The 14,831-nt window shown below is 51.4% G+C and overlaps 4 protein-coding genes across 4 annotated transcripts; 1 reads left to right on the top strand and 3 right to left on the bottom strand.

Annotated features, from left to right (window-relative positions):
- Positions 1–1,031: 1,031 nt before the first annotated feature.
- PG994_004280 (uncharacterized protein) lies at positions 1,032–1,570 on the bottom strand (the record flags this gene model as incomplete). Its single annotated transcript, XM_066855689.1, has 2 exons — positions 1,032–1,219; positions 1,291–1,570. The coding sequence occupies 2 exons, from the start codon at positions 1,568–1,570 to the stop codon at positions 1,032–1,034; spliced, it is 468 nt and encodes a 155-aa protein (XP_066717856.1).
- A 1,891-nt stretch (positions 1,571–3,461) lies between these two features.
- Positions 3,462–4,147, bottom strand: PG994_004279 (uncharacterized protein; the record flags this gene model as incomplete). Its single annotated transcript, XM_066855688.1, has 2 exons — positions 3,462–3,876; positions 3,933–4,147. The coding sequence occupies 2 exons, from the start codon at positions 4,145–4,147 to the stop codon at positions 3,462–3,464; spliced, it is 630 nt and encodes a 209-aa protein (XP_066717855.1).
- A 1,057-nt stretch (positions 4,148–5,204) lies between these two features.
- On the top strand, positions 5,205–5,943 carry PG994_004278 (uncharacterized protein; the record flags this gene model as incomplete). The annotated part of the gene is made up of 2 exons (XM_066855687.1): positions 5,205–5,285; positions 5,356–5,943. 2 exons carry the CDS (start codon positions 5,205–5,207, stop codon positions 5,941–5,943), a joined length of 669 nt encoding a protein of 222 aa, XP_066717854.1.
- A 1,153-nt stretch (positions 5,944–7,096) lies between these two features.
- Positions 7,097–8,541, bottom strand: PG994_004277 (uncharacterized protein; the record flags this gene model as incomplete). The annotated part of the gene is made up of 2 exons (XM_066855686.1): positions 7,097–7,596; positions 7,674–8,541. 2 exons carry the CDS (start codon positions 8,539–8,541, stop codon positions 7,097–7,099), a joined length of 1,368 nt encoding a protein of 455 aa, XP_066717853.1.
- Positions 8,542–14,831: the final 6,290 nt, after the last annotated feature.

Below are 14,831 nucleotides of genomic sequence, written 5' to 3'. Positions count from 1 at the left end.
TACTACAGAATGCGGCACTAAGCCTTGGGGCGGGTGGGTATCAGACGGGCTGGCCCGCTGCTAAACTTAGGTCTGCATTCTAAAACATGCTGGAAGAAAAGGATTGATGGGTAGTCCTGTTACCAGTGCTTCCCCTCTCCTCAAGAAATGAAGGAACCGGGGTTTGAGCATATGGGAGTTTCGTAGGTAGTAGTATTTACAAAGCATAAGTTGTATCTCGTGGGTCAGGCATACACAAGACGCCCAGATACCCAGGCCCTTCGTTGCTCGTTCTGATGCGAGCCGCGCACATAGTGAATACCATCGGCGACATTCAGCCCTGAAAGATCGGTCGAAGCTGTTGCGATTTGTTCATGCGCTCGTTGTTTCACCCCCTCATTTGGACTGCATGGCGTGGAGCTACGGAGCTCGGCAGAAAGCGAGACTGTCATGCATTTTTCGCCCGAGTGAGGCGGTTGCATGCATGTTAGCGCAGTTCCCATCGCAGCTATTCCGTGTTCCTTATTACAAGTCTTGGCATTGAAACACTGATCAGCCTGTAAGGCTGGGTCTAGTGAGAATTTCCACTGCACGTGCTTATCCACGGTTCCGAGTATGAGTTTCGCGCTATTTGCTTCAGCTACAGTACTGTGCATTTACCAGGGCATGGACAGTCGGGCACTGCGTCGCTCAGATTGTACCACCAGGACAGATTCTAGTGGGAAAAAGACAGCGGTTTGTCCCAAGACAACCTCTCTAGCTCCTACCTTCCACATAGATTGTCAAGGGAAGCGGGCAATGGTTAGAGCCAGCCACAGGACCTCGTAATCCCTACTACGTACCTGCGCGAGGATGGAGTGGAGTCTATAGTTGGACAGTAATACAACATCAATGAGCTGAGAATGAATTCGGAATGCGGATGCAATTAGACAAGCTCAGTATAAGCTTCTGATAAACCAATCATGAATTATTAGAGATCGTAGTTCTCTCACGGATTAGCTGGAAATTGCTCGGTCCACGTCCCTGAATCGGCTGCCCTGCCATTCGTACCTCTAGAGCTTAGCCTTAGGCCACGCAAGAATGCCCATCGCGGAAGAAGCAACAGCGCCGCTTGCAACCTGGACAACACCGCTCACGCTTGCTAATCCGTAGCCGCCGGCGCCGGCGCTTTGCAGTGTAGCAAAGAGGCTCGGGGCTATAACGCTACCGATACCGCTTTGCACGCTTGCAGCGGCTGACCCTATGAGGCTAGTATTAGATTGGTATAAGATCGTAAAGAAGAATTCCATGGAATCTAGTCAGGAAGCACACCGAGGACAACGCCATTGCTCCCAAATCCTAGTGCCGCCAAATCAGGGCTGGTGATAATACCTGGCGCAGCAGTAATAAGGAAGCAGATACCAGCGGTGCCGCACGCTACCGTTGTAGTAGGCTTGGACACTACGACGTCGAGACCTGTTGAGACAACTGCGGAGAGGGAGATGGCTGCAGTAGCAATCAGAGGGAGTAAAGCGGGAAGAAACGTGGATGTCTTCATTCTGAGCACCTTTTGCCAGTCGAAGCTAGGTGGTATAGATGGTGACGGGGCCATTTTTGATGGGAAATGGACAGCTAATTGTTGATCAAAGATCGAACCAGACTGAGGCCTGCACTCGCAGAAGCCCGTTCTTATCATATCCCTTTACAACAGTGCCTAACCAGTCGCATAAGGCTGTTACGCACTCCTCACTCCAATGGCCATGAGCCGCTCTGTCACTGTGAGCTAGAAGTGGCCTACGCATCAGTGGGCACAGGCCATGTGGCGAAGGAGAGCGGGGCGCTGCCCCTCCTGCCGGTAGTTGATTCACCCGGCATTCCTGTTCGACGGGCTGCGCCTCTCAATACAGGAGGCACTCGCTCTCGTTGCTCCCTTTCCTGGTGTGAGTGGCCTCCGAGCGTTTGTGACGAGTCCTCCGCAGCGCTAAGTCGATGGCAGCTCCCGCCTGCAGCTCTTTGAGCTACGTGAACACGCTTGTGAGGCGTCTGCATCCAAAGGCCATGCGTTAGCCGCGGGGCTGTCACCAGCCAACTGAATGAGCCCTGTGAGTAGTACCAAGCCATGACTATGAGGTGCTAATGGCTGGCTGCGTCCATACTACTTCATCAAGTTGAGTTGTAGCACCAGCTGTCCCATTCCAGCATTCGATGTCAATGAATCAACCGACTTACGCTCAGACACACCGTCGTAAGGCATATGTCAAGTTACATAAGGGCGGCCGATCAATCCGTTGCTCGCGAGTACAGAGGTAAGCAAAGCAGTACGATGACTATAAAATTCAGGCACCCCCTTCTTTTATGGCTGGCGGATTGACAGCATATTCGCAAATTGATCACACAAAAGGCTCGCTTGCACATATCTCCAACACGCTACCACGTTAAAATCCCTACCGAGAAATCAAGCCGTTCTTCTTTTCAGCGCCCCTTTTCTGGTGCCTGTACAGCAACCTGGGTAGACGGGTACGGCTGAAATGGCAGCACCATTGTACTATCAGGCTCGTGACGATGTTGATCTTGTCACGGCCTGGTTTGATTCTCTTAGCCCACTCAAGGTTGACATAGTGGGTGATTTTGTCGGAAAAGAGCTATTTGCCATCATTGGGGAGGCCCTTCTGATTCACTGCATTGTACAAGAGCGGGTAGATTTCCAAAGTGCGTCTATCCCCTGTCCCATGTCATATGACCAGTTTTCCCGGTCCACTAACTCTGATGAGCCAGCTGGCTTCCAAATCCTGCATGCGGTCCACGCCGTAGAAGGTATCCTATCAAAGATGAAGGAGCGTGGATGAAATTTCCATGTCTTATGGTTCGACAGCTATTGAGACCTCTGCGTTCCGCCCATGGTTTCGGATGAGATCGCGAGCAAGTACCTCCTCACGCGTGTTATCCTGATCAAGCATCTTTCTTTCGAACAGGTCCCCCTCAGCTTTCAGCTCATATCGATTAAATGCGACGCATTCGAGGCGCATCGGAAGGCCAACCCTCTGCATTTTGTCATGTGTTCGAACGGTCGGCTCGCTGGAGCCGGCCGTAGCGTTTCTTCTGTCAACTGTTGGACGCATCGCCATCAAAATCTTGGCTATCGAATGGCTGGCCTGGGATATCGTGTCGGCTTTCTCGACAATATCGAGATCCGCAGCTCCAAGGTACGTTTCGAGGATCAGAAGGCAAGATCCATATATTCTAAACCAACTTCCCAAACCCAGGTCTTTACGTCTGTTGTCAACACTCATCGGGACTTGAAGCCTCTCGAGGACGAGCAAGTCCCCCAACGACAGGAAACCTCTGTGGAAAGTGATAGCGTTGCGCCGCTCCCCGAGATCAGCACTGAAATGGAATTAACTACGCGAGAAATCATCTCCGTTTCCTCTCTTGGGAACATCCTATCGTCATTGCCCGAAGTCACGGACATCGTTATGGAACACGCAGCTGTGCTCCTGATCCAGCTAACCGTCCTGCGATATCGCGAGTTTTCGAGAAGGGCGCTGCCCGCTCTCAAGCTTGACCTCGGCCCTCCACACTATGACATAATGAGGGACTTCTACCAGACTGCCTGTATTACGCTCGAGAATTGGGATACCAGCAAATGGCCATCCGCTAAGTGGGATGTTTTCGATTTCTTTGACGGACGTGTGTTTATGCATGTTCTCAAGGGTCATGCAACCCTCCATTTGCATTCCCAGGTTATCCAGGAGGTCCAACGCCTGGCTCAGGTCCTCTGTACCCTCAGTGGAGTCGATGTGTCTTCGTACGTACTGCGTCAAACCGGAGCTCCTCGACAAGCTAGTACCTCCACTGCTCTTCCGCCCAGTCTCTGTTTGGGCCAACCCATTGCATCTTCCGCTCGGATGGTTACCACTTCTGGTGATCAGCTAGGCCAGGTTCTACCTTTCAGTCATCCTGTACTAGACCCGTACCTGAGTAAGGTAGTCTTGTTGCAGAGGATGACATCGAACCACCTTCCAGGGTATTTTCGGACCTGACTCATTGTCATAACCACACCAAGCCGATCGACCCAAAGCACCTCCCGAAACCCCCAGATCGATGGACTCGGAAACGAAATCAGAAGCTCATGGCCAATGTCATCGCCTATTCGGCCAGTCTGGCTGGCGCTACTGGGAAAATCATCCATCCCGAAATCATTGTCGTGTCAAAAATGCATCCTCTACTGCCAAAGAGGCGCCGAGCGCAAGTCGTAAGGCCAAACCTAAGCCCAAGAGCGGGAAGGAGAGAGGACTCGAAGCGGCAGCAGCATTGAAAATGGAAAAGCCCCGCTTCAAGAACCAGAATATTGATAGCTTCTGGAATGCGAGGTGCGAAGAGTTTCAGAAAGAGGAGTCTCCGGCCAAGAGCTATTTCGCCGTTGGGAAGTTTCTCTCCGGCCTTCCGCCAGAGCACTTGGACCGGGTTGGTACTGAGGCCTCACGGTACATGTGCAGTTTGTTGGTTGAAATGCAAGGGTCGAAAGGGATCCCAAGTTTCCACCGTGAGTCGACATCGACTCTAGCCTGGAAGAGTTGGTAACACTGCTAACGTTATAGGCTCAAATATTCTGGGCATGCTTTGGTCTAGAGTCAGCGAGTTGCAGCGACACCCAGTTACCGCTGCTATTGCAGAACAGCTTGCTTGTCTCTCAGCGTCACTCCTATTCCCCATGAACAAGCTCGATAGCTCCTTGCCGCAGCGTGGGCTGCCGTTCTCATTTAGCTCCAAGATAGTGGGAATACCAGATCCCAAAAGACCCTGGGAGTTTCAATTGAACTTCTGTGGACCTTTCATGGATCGGAGCTTCACAAAACTCGTCTCTACCTGGGTGGCCCCAAAGAGCAGATGTCCATCAACCATCATCTGAGATTCTCCATCGACTACTTGCGCCGACAACAACTCCTTTCCGAAAAAGGGGTGCCTCTGAACTTCGACGGTCTCATCAGCCATCTCTACTTTACCGAGAATGCCGTCTTTGCACTGCATTGCCTACTCAAAGAAGGCTATTTCCACCAACTCTGTTCTGGCATGAGCCAAAGCACCTCCCGCCAGAAGGTCGTCCTGGAAGAGATCGTTCTCGTTCTGGCACATCTGTTCTGCCGGTTTCCATGCGACAAGTATGAGAACCAAGCTTGGCTTAAAAACATTGTCCGCCCATCGACATCCGTTGTCCTGCTCCTGATCTTCCCAAGTCTGCTGCCCGCATGTTGGAGAAGCATAATGCGGAGACACTGCACACATTCAAGAACTACGTCGCGACATACGTGTCTCAGCATCTAGCCGAGGTCCCGGACAATCGCCTACCTTTGACCAAACTCGAAGTGAACGCTTCTTATCACCCACATTCTGTGGCAGACGCGTTGCCCTGGCTCGAAAGAGACCAAAATTCGGTCCCCATTTGCGTCGCTGTCAGGCTTCACTGACGACTTCGCCACAGTCCGCGAGCTCTGTGACGCGGTCCGCGATGGCGTGTTCCTCGACGACTCTGGCATCCCGTATATCCCCATCGCACCGAATGAGACAAGCGGCGTGCCGTGGAACGCGTACTTGTATGACTTCTTCAAACACGGCGACTACGAAGCGCTGATTCGTGCCAATGGCGTCAAGCGCGGCGACTTATGGTTTCGCCTGAAAGACTTCTCACTCATTCTCGCCGCTATCACCACCAGTCTTGCCATTTTCCTGAATCACGCGGATTTGGACGATGCCGAGGCTATGTTGAATGTGTGTGGTGCAGGCGACGATCTCGAAGAGTCTAGTGCAGCAGAAGTTCAACCAGGTGCCAACAGCGACCAGTCATTAGTGGAACAGGCTAATGATGAGGGCAAGGCTGAACCACGGAGCTGGCCCAACGGGGAAGGCAACTCTTTGTTCAATGTATACAGGGCTTTCGAAATGGTGCGTCTGGAGTTCGATCAGAATTTCATCAAAGTTTGGGCATGAATAGGTTAGTGGTGAAACAAAACCGAGGGACAATCACGTACATTATGTCGAGGATCTTATAGCCAAATGTCCTTCCCAAGGTCAAAGTGTGAGGCCGCTTCTTGGAGCTCGAGGCAAAGACAAACATGCTGCAGTTGTTCCGTTTTGAGAAGAACTCCAGACTGGCCGGGTCTGTGAAAGGATGGATGTTATTCTTCTTGGTGAAGCGCTTTGCGAAAGGCGTACGGAGCGCATTCTGGCAAACTTCCGAGCACGTCGTCTACATTCCTTTTAGCCCAAGTGCACCACACACGCGGCATGTACGGATGAGGTCTGCTCGCAGACGACTTACGTATCAGAGAAAAAGGGCAGTCTTGGGGTTTCCCACGATCTTGGGGGCTCGCTTTTCCAGGGCTCGCTTCGATCGCGCATTGCGCGGTTTCCTATGCCGAGGTCAGCAAACCTTTGAAGAGCCATGGCGGGCCGGCAGAGACTCATACTTGACGAAGCATTGCGACGGGATGGTTCACAGTACGGCTACATCAGATTGTTGTCCTTCGGTTGGGGTTGTCTTAGTCTACGGTGCTGCAGCTGCAGCATCAAAGACTGGTACAACCCTAGGATAGACAAGATCAGGTGGTGCAATCACTATCGTGAATTGTCCGAGCCAGTGCCATACAGAGTCATGTAGCCGAATCGGCCCAACATGACTCGAAAGGGTGTTTGAGTAGAGTAGCAGAACAGATGATTCCAAGTACCCAGAGACTCATCTATCGAACTAACGATCTAGTAAACGATTTCGGCCGATGAATGCGTAGCTCATTCACATTCACTATCAATAGGGGGGGTTTGGTGTGGCAGTCGCTATCTGCCGAAGTGTCCTATCTCGATGTCGATCTAGCGTAAGTGGTGGCAATACGGCCCTCCTAGACTTCCACGTAATAACCCAGCACGGAATGAGCAAGGAAGGCGGATCAACATGGAATCTATGAAAGGCAAACTCTCGAAGAATATATAGTAGCCCAGACTTGTTCTGGTTGCATGTACTGGGCATTCCAAAATAGTGAACACTCCTCGATCCTTCCATGCTAATCTTGGTCATACATTTTTACGTTCGTCTGGCTTGAGTAAAATCTGAAAGATCAGGATTACAGACGAAAGATGAAGGCAAAGCCTAATCCTCAAGGGCTCTCCGCATTTGTTTTTTTATTCCAGCGAGGAAGCTGTCGGCGCTTTCTTGCGAGCACTGCTTAATCAATTCATAAATGTCGTCCCGCAGGGACTCTTTCCCTGATTCCACCCAGCTTTCCTTCAGCGTATCATGATCCTGCGCCAGCTCATCCACTTTCGTACACAAAGTGTCAACATCGTCTGCCGTTCGTTCTTGATCATACTTGACACCTTCATGGTCCTTCTGTAGCATGGCAATTTCGTTCTGCTGTTCCTCCACCTGGGCTTCAAGCTCTTCAATCCTACTCTCTAGTTTGGCCTCTGTCCGTTTCCTCTCAGCTTCGACCTTTTCGATTCGTTCTTGGAGGGCTCTAATCGTAGATTCAACTGGACCGAGGCTCGTGATCGTAAACATTGACTGTGTATCTAATACCCTTCTCTTCGAAAGCTTGTTGTGTTCATTGTCACTGCTCCGGTAACGCTTGTTCAGATGTCCTGATCGACCTGTGAGTGATGATTAGCAGAGGTGTGACAAAGGTACCGTAGATCAGACACGGTGAATACAGATTACTCATGCATACCTTCCGCATCACCCGGCTTTTCAGAGCCATGTTTTTCGTAACTGGACCTGTACGGTGGTGGAGTGGGGACGGCGACGGTAGCATCATCCGACTTGGACGCTGTTGACTCCTGGGATGACGGGAGCAGCAGAGAATTCTGCTCCTCAATGGGGTAATCAGGGGGGCGCACGTAGCTTAGGAGGTCGGCAGCAATAGTAGGAACAACTCCCCCAGATATCGAACGTCGAAGGCAATCTTGGTCTTCAATGCTAAGCAGTTCACCGCCTTTGCCATTGTATATCGTTCGAAGATCCGTCATTCGTTCCGATGCCAGAGAGCTGCCCTCCGTCATAGCCGACGAGGTTTTAACCGCCTCGAGGAAAGTATCGCATTTCGTCTTCGGGAGGGCATTTTGTGGCATGTAAAGGGAGAAAGTCGAGGCTGCGGCCAAATAGATAATCAACGCCGAAGTAGGGTTTGTCCCGTCGGCGAGGCGGCTGCGATCAAACTTGCTCGGCACAATAAACCGGCCGGGACTGCGAAGGTGAAACTGAAGGCGCGTGAAGGAAGTATGGCCGTTAAGAAGACGCTTAATGGTATCGAAGCATCGCGGGCGGTTGTCGTCCTGCTCGTCACAGGTATTCTTCTCCAGAGACTCGATGACACTGGGTGTGAGTTCCAAGTAGAGAGTCTCCTCCTTGGAAAAGGCAATTGATAACCTGAATAGAACCGTGGCTTTGGGATTGTAGTTCGCGTAGAACTTGAAGGTCCTCATGGGCTCGATGTCATTCATAGCGGCCCTTTCATCCTGATTATCGCAGACAGCGACGACTGATTGCGTGAACCGCACCCCAGGTGCTAGGTCAACGGTGTCGACTTCGACTGGCATTTCTCGCTCGCATAGTACCTATATAAAGCAAATAGTAAGCGTCCAGGTGATACGCACCGTAATCTGCACGTGCTGATTTCCGTCTCCTGCTGCGTTGTAACCAGGCTTGGTGGCATCCAGATGTTGTAGTGACAAGAGGTGCCGGATTGCAAGCTGCTGTAGTAGACGATCAGGAACGTGGGTGACTGTTCTTTGGCAAAGGCGAGTTCCAGCGTGGTCCCGATCCTACCCCAGCACTGCTGAGTATAGTAGTATGACCAGGTACGTGGGTGACTGTTCTTTGGCAAAGGCGAGTTCCAGCGTGATCCGAATCCTACGCCAACAGCGTTGCAGACCAGCGACCAATGATGCCCAGAACGGACTTGGAGGAATCCAGTGTGGTTGACAGAGGAGAATTACAGAGCACCTGCACTTGTAGAACGACCAGGACGCCGGATAACAGGAGTGGGGATTGATGAAGTAAACACGGAATCCTTTGTGAGAGGAAAAGCCATCGTGGGAGGGCAAGGTAACATATAGGGAAATGGGATTGTGTGTGGAGGTGGGTGTAGCATGGTGATGTAGCGGATGCGAAAGAAGAGAAAGTAAGGGAGGAAACGAGACGCCAGGAGCTGACAGATAATGAGTCGGTGGGCCAGAACGCTGTGCCACGCCCCACCTCGTAGAATTCGCTTCGCGCATCGTTCCACTAATTGTATTTCCCACCTAGCGCTGGCCAAGCGGGAAATGATTGGAGACTGGCCTTTCAAGGTGAAGCATCAACCATCGTCAGCAATGGTGCATCGATCCCACAGAACCTAGCCCCTTCAACATCCCTGTTGTACCATCTTTTGTGTCGATGTACCGAGCCGCCTCGTACGCGTGTCCACTGCAGTGCTGAGCGCGTACCGAGGAGGTAGCATCCCCGTGAATGCAGATCGCAACTCCGAACCCCCTCCGCTCGACGAGGAACCGAAGAGTCTCTGCCAATGTCGCTCGAACGAGCACGAAGGGTGAACCGATCTCCCACCGTCCTCGATCGACCGCCACAGCGCCACAACAGACAGTACCAAATATGTAACCGGCAATACAGCAAACAACCCCAGAGTGGCACCAACCTGGTTCTACTGCACACACCTGTCCTACAGCTGCCTGAATGCATGACGATATCTGCCTCGACTCGTGTCCCACTTTCGCTCCGCTGCTTGTCTGCCATGCCGATGCGCTCGCAGGTCTAGGATGGCTTGCAGCTGGATGTTCATCGGCGAGGATCCCGTATGCTGCTGGAAGCGAGAGCGGACGAACCATCCAAGGGCAAGCAGTGCCACCTCGACGGTAGATGAGGACAGCTTGGAAGTGGGAAACCCGGGTTTCTCGCGGCCAAAGAGACCGATCGACTGATTTCGTCGCGCGCTCTCTGACGATACGCTACGCAAGGTTCTCAAGACATGGGCTTCGACAGTCGCGGCGCCGAGAAAGGTTGGCTGGATCCTCGTTGATCACCTCGCTCCATTCGATAGCACCGTGCATCACCAGCCCCTCCATCGATGCCTACAAGCTACACGACTTCGTTCACGACAACCCAGCACTACCTCATCTGGATGCTGGTGTACAGACGATGCTTGTGTGTACAGAACGAATAAGCGTCGGTGGTGGGCTAACCACCCTGCCAGCTCGACGCTGGCAGTCCGCACGTTATATGAACAGCACCCGAGTCATCCCAATCCCTTCGTCTCAGACCCTCCGACTTCCCATACGTCGCCTCGGCTCCTTCGACCCTCCAACCTACGCGATGCGAGAGAAGGTTTATCCTTGACTCGAAACCGGTTATGTGTGCCGCCATGCCGAGGACCATCCTGGATCGTACGAGTTAGCCACTTGACAAGGGGATACCAGGGCATCGTCCTTGCTTCCTCGTTGGCAGTGATGCAACCTTGCAACCTTGCACCCTCACCTCCTGACGGGCCCCATAGCCCTTGAGAACAGGCAGAAGTCCAAGCAATGGCTAAAGACGCGTCGGTGTTGCACCTGCTTGGACGGGGCGTGTCTTCCAGCCGGGGCTGCCGAGCTGAGTTATTCAGGGGAGGTACAGGACGGGGAGCTGCGACTTGTCGGCTTGGTGGCCCCAAATTCAAGAGAACATACGAACTTCGGATATTTGCTGGGACCAATTGGGCAGACTGCCCTTATAGCCGGGTTGGCAAGTGATCCCTTTACGAGCGTCGTAACACGACAGGGGATGCGACGACTACAGTCCCAAGACGTACCTTCCTCTGCAGTCACGAATCCGTGCCTCCGACCTCCGTGGCTGGCGCAGCGCGCCTGCGGACGACTGCGATGCTTCCCCTGGCTGCTTTTCATACACCGTTCGCTCTTCGCTTTCAACACCAGACACTTTCGCATGCCACTACGCGAGCATTCTGCCAAGTATCTGCGAGTCAATGGCCAGGCTTCGGCTAGAGCCAATGCTGTTCCACAGATTTCCGCTTTACTCAACAACTATGTACTACCACGTTAACAGCCATGTTTTCCGTCTTAAGCTGGATGCCAGTCTACGACGGGTAGCCTAGCTTGGCACGTTAGCCTTTTTAAGCAGGGACGAGGTTGACTATCTACATCCAGGCGGCTGCCGGTGCGTGCGTAGCTGTGAATCTGCCTTGCTAATCCTCGCTGGGGCATCTACGGCCGACCGGACATGCCTTCTCCGACCTGAGACCCAGTAAAGCTAAGCCGCTCAGCAGGGGCTAGACAAGAGATGATACATCTAATTGTATTGGCCATAATAAATTCACATAGAGATCGTACTACCTCAGCTATTACTAACTTGAACTTTGGCGGAGCGCCGCATTAGAACCCAGTAGATCGTTACGTTCGCGAGATTAGCCTGTCTCGCAAGCAGCTTTATTATTAGATGCCGGCGTCTGCTAAGATAGGGACTAGGCTCCGATATCCCCAGAAAGAGCGCCAGGGAGCCTAGTGGTAGATAAGGGGTAAAGGGGGCAAGAGAACAAAGTGTACCAGTCTTTAGTAGTTTCGATCAGCGCACAGGGAAGAAGCCTCCTTTCTCGTCTTAACGAGCAAAGGGGCAATAGCTTTAGGTGCTTACTGCCTGGTGTACGGCAGATTGCTTTTCTTTGCTAGACGGTCACGGATGAACAGAGCTAGGGGCAATAGTTAGGTAGGGCTTCGTCCTGGTCGATAGTGATAGATATAAATACTTGCTGTCTCGCTCCCCTTCCTTATTCCCCCTTTCCTCCCACTCGTCCTCTCTCCCCCTAAAGTCACTTGCCCTGGCCATGTCACGATGCCTTTAATCTGTCAGTCTAGCATACAAGCGTCCGATAAAGAGGACAAGTGTTTCGGCTTAAAGAAAGTTTTATACTATGAGTTCGGCCATCGCTATAAAAGTAATATCTCCTGCCCAAAGTTTTATTACTATAGGGATAAACATTAATGTCTTCGATACGAAAAGCATAAAGAACTTAACTATATAAGTCCATGCCGAAGCAACAAGACCACGGCCAGTACTAATTAACATACAGCTTGCCTACTACCAAGAGATGGGTAGATATTACCGGGCCAACTCACTATTATTCCACCAGACTCAAGAAGGCCGATGTTTCCTAGAAATGTATTACTATAATTACCCTGGTTACGGACGGACTTACACGGCCTCTCGAGTTACGAAACATAAACCATTACACGGTAAAGGGGCTTTAGCGACTGTAAAGCGACTGTACTAATATAGAAAGTCTAGCTGCCGGCGAGGTTTCAAGTCATTTAAAAACCTATATAATCACAAAAAAGGGGGTCTGCATCGCTTTAGACCGCGCCTGCCTTACTGCCCCTACTATGTTAGCAATAAGGCTTTTCCATCGGATAAAGATCTCGAGGAGTATATACCTACCGTAAAATGATCTTCTTTTCGATACTAACACGGCTTAGCCATCTCGAGGAAAAACATTCTAACAATAAACCTCTGGATATTCCACACGGCATATTATCTCGTAGTCGCAGGACCTGGCGTATACGGGCCCCGAAAACGATATTTTCAATTGTCTGTCCGATCTGCCCACGCATTTTTCCCGAAAAATACAAATTCCGTCGGTATATAATCTCCACCAATTCCTTAACCTCCCTCTAACCAGAAATCGTGGAAGAGAGTAAAATCTAACACCTACGTAGTTATCGTCGTCGGCACCACCCGCAGATTAGCTCTAACCATATGTTAGTTAAGGGTATCCGCAAGGTCTGGATTACCATATAATAAACCATCGCTTGTTTAGTACACCCAATAAAACCGAGATAAAAATCATAAGACGAAGTTAATCGCAACTAAGGGGGTGCCGCGGGGAGGTACGGTCTGGATTAGCCGCCAAAGCATGAAAGGATAGCGAGCTCGTTCAACGTGCAGGAAAAGTAGCAATATATTCTAATCCTAAGTCCTTATCTCGCTGCCGTTCTTGCTAAACTGCTATCCTCGTCATTCCCGCTGCCGCAATAGGTTCGGAGGACATGGATTTCCTAAGGTTTTAACGGTCAACAAACCATACCCAAGCCGTCTCATCGACCTGCAAGCATCCCTTTCCTGTCCCTTGTTCATTCCCAGCCCGCCCCCCTTTCTTTATCCCCTCCCTATCTCTCCTCCCCATTCCCGACAGCCCGGGTGCGGACAGGGCATTGCACAACGCCATGAATGGCCGTTCGTGTCATCGATCACTTATGTGGTCCGTTAGCTCCATCTATAAGGGCTGACGTTAGGAAGATACAAGGGAGCTTCCTACCATGGGCTGATCACATCCATAAGGACAGAGCCCGTAAAGATACGGTGCCGTTTGCGCAGAGGTGTCCTCTAGATCTTCTAATGATACCGCTTCAAGGTCAGATCGGACGGGCGACTGATCTGTCAAACGCTGCGAAGGTGAAGCGAGCCATTGATCAGCTGGTAGGTTGGGCCGAAGGACGGTGTCAGTCGGCTGCTCTGTGCAGAGGGCTTCCTCAGTCATGGAGCCTATCGACTGCTGCTCTGGCTATATGCCGAGTTCCCTCTGTAGGGTAGCTGAAACCCGTAACTTAATGAACGACTCAAGCATGACTATTCGACGCTCGAGCTATTTGTTCTTCCCTTAAAGTCCTCGTATCTGCGTCTGTATATTCTTCTCTTCGTAAACGCAATGGTCTTGGTCTTCACACGGTTCACATTTCGGTTGACCACCATCACACTGACAGGGTAAGTAAGGTTGGCCTGTGAATGCGAAGAAGGCGGCTCGCCTACCTTTACTTTCTTCTTGCGGCAGTTATTACAGGCAAGTTTGGTCAATATCCTTTTTGGTTTCTGTATACCCTGCACTTTTGGCGCAACTAAACCTACCGGTCTAGGCTTGATAGGTCTACAAGCCCTCGCCGGCATTCTGGGTGTGGTGCTCGACTCAGTACTGTACAAAGATTGATATCCTAGTCGTCGGCCCACCGCGCTGTAAAGGACTAAATAAGCTGGCCTAGAGAACGATGGGGAGACATATACGAAAACAGGCGGGATGGAGGAAGTAGGGATGGGACATATAGTCACCTAAGCCCAACTATAATGTCCAGAGTGGCATTAATTCGGGCGACGGATCGTTACAGCCAACTCCGTCCGCCACCAGATGAGGGGTGGCATGAAGCAAACAACGACGCAAACTCGTCGGCACAGTACAAAGAGGTCTAGTCTACGCCCACACGAGTCTTATCCGGTTTCGGGCAGCTGGGAAGTAGCTAACGGAGTAAGGCCCGTCAAGGAAGCACTACTACTCCTGTTCGATAAAGGCGAGGCCGTTCAATAAGCTGAGCGATTTGAGCAGGCACCCGGAATCACAGTTGCACTATTACAAGTGGGCGAAGTTACTGTACTCATTGATCATCACGACAGAAGCGTGCTTCTTGGCACCGTGCCGATAAAATGGTGGGTCGAAAAGCAAATAGTGTTGGTGATCTCTGTGCTGAGAGTCATCACGTTAGCGTGAAATGGGGCGCATTGTTTGCTTGAACGCAAACAACTTGTCGCTGCCTCATTTGAACAGTCCGGCAGGCGGGCAACATGAGGTTACGCCACCAACGTACTGAAACCGTACTTACCACAATCGGCATGGGAGTAATAGCTGGTACGAGAAATGAGGGCTACAGATGTTGGATGCCTGGTTCTTAACGCGGTCCTCCACGTTTAGGAAAACCGTGGGCTGTTCCATAAATGCTCCAGCGGACACTTCCGCCGATGCCACGGGCGGACTGGAATATCCGCTAATGCGCCAATCTACTGGAATCCTGAACTCGTC

Source organism: Apiospora phragmitis (assembly GCF_038363925.1).
Source record: "Apiospora phragmitis strain CBS 135458 chromosome Unknown utg000005l:1.0-4161743.0:1.0-4166827.0, whole genome shotgun sequence".
Taxonomy (NCBI): domain Eukaryota; kingdom Fungi; phylum Ascomycota; class Sordariomycetes; order Amphisphaeriales; family Apiosporaceae; genus Apiospora; species Apiospora phragmitis.
The sequence above is the reverse complement of the archived record's forward strand: the minus strand, read 5'-3'. Positions and strand labels throughout refer to the sequence as shown.